Source organism: Humulus lupulus, chromosome 6, assembly GCF_963169125.1.
Source record: "Humulus lupulus chromosome 6, drHumLupu1.1, whole genome shotgun sequence".
Classification (NCBI taxonomy): Eukaryota; Viridiplantae; Streptophyta; class Magnoliopsida; order Rosales; family Cannabaceae; genus Humulus; species Humulus lupulus.
In genome coordinates this window covers 162,661,724-162,663,850 of record NC_084798.1, presented here as the reverse complement: position 1 = coordinate 162,663,850, position 2,127 = coordinate 162,661,724, and the positions used below count along the sequence as shown (strand labels likewise).

Genomic DNA, 2,127 nt, shown 5'->3' with positions numbered 1-2,127 from the left:
CTTAACTCCAATGATCACTACTACTTAACTCCAATGATCACTACTTCACTAATCACTACAAATTCAGAAGAAACCAAGCCAGAAATACATCCAATACAAGTTATACATTCCATTCTGGCCAACCTAAATATATTACTTGAACTAATTCCCAAACGTGTTTCAATAAAAAAAAATAAACAAAATATAATTGACAGCTCCAAGAAAAGGTACCAACTCACTCAGCTGAAATTTTCCAAACAAAGAGTTGAACAGGCACCAAAACAATGCTTCTATTAAGAGGTTAAACCACATATGAGATCATCACCAACAGACTCTAATTAATTAGTTTAAACTTTAAACGCGTAATCAACTCGTCGAAGCTTACTGTGTAACATATTCTATTATATGCAACATATTATATTACAATAACAATTGTTTTTCTTTTAGAAAATATTTTTTTAAGAGGGCATATTTCAGTATCTATTAACTTGGGAATTTGGCAGAAAGTTATTTAAAAAAAAAATGGAGAAGATGAAGAAAACGTGTCAGCCATATAGGCTATAGTTATGCCCATCTAGTTATGAGTCAGCAAACGTGGAACTTACGTGTAATAAAGAATCACTATCCAAAAAAAAACTTGAAAAATCAGAAACATGACTGCAAATTATCTGGCAACACTTCTCCCTTCTCTATATAAACACCAAATCCATAGCTTTTTCTTTAAGTATAATTCTGTATAATCTCATCAAAAAGCTTAATCTCTTTGTATCTTTTCTCTCTTTGAAATTTCATTCATCCAAACCAACATTTCTAGCTCTTGCAACCCTTTTTGTGTCTCTCTTTGACAATCTCAAAAGAAGATTTTTGAAGCCTTGTTTGGACACCAAGAAGGATATGGTAGAAAGCAGAGGAAATCCTTTGCAACTCAAGTCTTTGAACCACATTTCAATAGTTTGTAGATCAGTGAAGAAATCCCTTCATTTTTACAAGTCTGTTCTTGGGTTTTTCCCCATTAGAAGGCCTGATTCTTTTAACTTTGACGGTGCATGGTAAGAATTAAAAGTCTTTATTTAAAGAAATGAAAAGAAAAATAAAACAGACCAAATGTTTTCTGTTGTTTCTTAGTAATCATGCATGGTTTGTAATCTTTTGACCTTTTTGGTTGTGATTTAATAGGCTATTCAACTATGGCATTGGCATACATCTACTCCAATCCGACGATCCCGAAAACATGCCCAAGATTACTCGGATCAACCCCAAGCACAACCACATTTCTTTCCAAGTACACACACACACACATATATATACATGGATTTGTATGCATTTTCTTTAGTGAAATGAATATTAAAGTTTTTTTTTGGTGGGCAGTGTGAGAGCGTGTCAACAGTGGAGAAAAACCTTGAAGAAATGGAGATCAAGTATGAGAAAGCCAGAGTAGAAGAAGGTGGTATCTATGTGGACCAACTTTTCTTCCATGACCCAGATGGACTAATGATCGAGATTTGCAACTGTGACAATCTTCCAGTGATTCCATTAACAGAAGAGTCAGTCCAATCATGTTCCAGAATCAGCTGCAATCTAAATCAAATGCAGCAACAACAACAGCAAGCAGCAGCAGCAACCAGTCAAAATAAGCCATTAAACAACATGTTTGTGCCATTGTTTTAACTTTATCTCTTTTTTATTTTTTTGGATGAACCAAGTGAGTTTCTGATGCTATTCTTTCTGGATTAGCTCTCCTTGTAAACTGAATATATCTATTTTTTTGTTTTTGTTTTTTCTTCTATCAATGAATAACATTCTAGAAAAAGATTCTGAATTTCTAATCCTCAACACTGACAAATTTGATCCAATTGATTACTGTTATCAAACCTTTTTTTGGTCACCAAAATGGATGGATTAAGTTGATGATTCTTAAACCATAGAAATCTCATGATTGAACTTCTCATCATTAAAGAATAGGCAGTAAAAATGACAAGGAGAACTTTTCCAGTTTACCAAATTGATTATGTTTGTCTTTTTGATATTATCGAACAGGTTAAAATATGTTTTAAAAAAAAATTAAAATATACTTGAATCATATTATTAACCTGAAAGTTCAATTATAGATCCTTACAACAAGAAAAAAATCTTATAAAGAATTAAACA

General features: G+C 32.3%; 1 protein-coding gene across 1 annotated transcript; it reads left to right on the top strand.

The window, feature by feature from the left end:
- The first annotated feature begins 650 nt into the window (after positions 1 to 650).
- On the top strand, positions 651 to 1,798 carry LOC133784277 (glyoxylase I 4-like). Its single transcript, XM_062223699.1, has 3 exons — positions 651 to 1,028; positions 1,156 to 1,261; positions 1,348 to 1,798. The coding sequence occupies exons 1-3, from the start codon at positions 874 to 876 to the stop codon at positions 1,645 to 1,647; spliced, it is 561 nt and encodes a 186-aa protein (XP_062079683.1). The 5' UTR covers positions 651 to 873; the 3' UTR covers positions 1,648 to 1,798.
- The last annotated feature ends 329 nt before the right edge of the window (positions 1,799 to 2,127 follow it).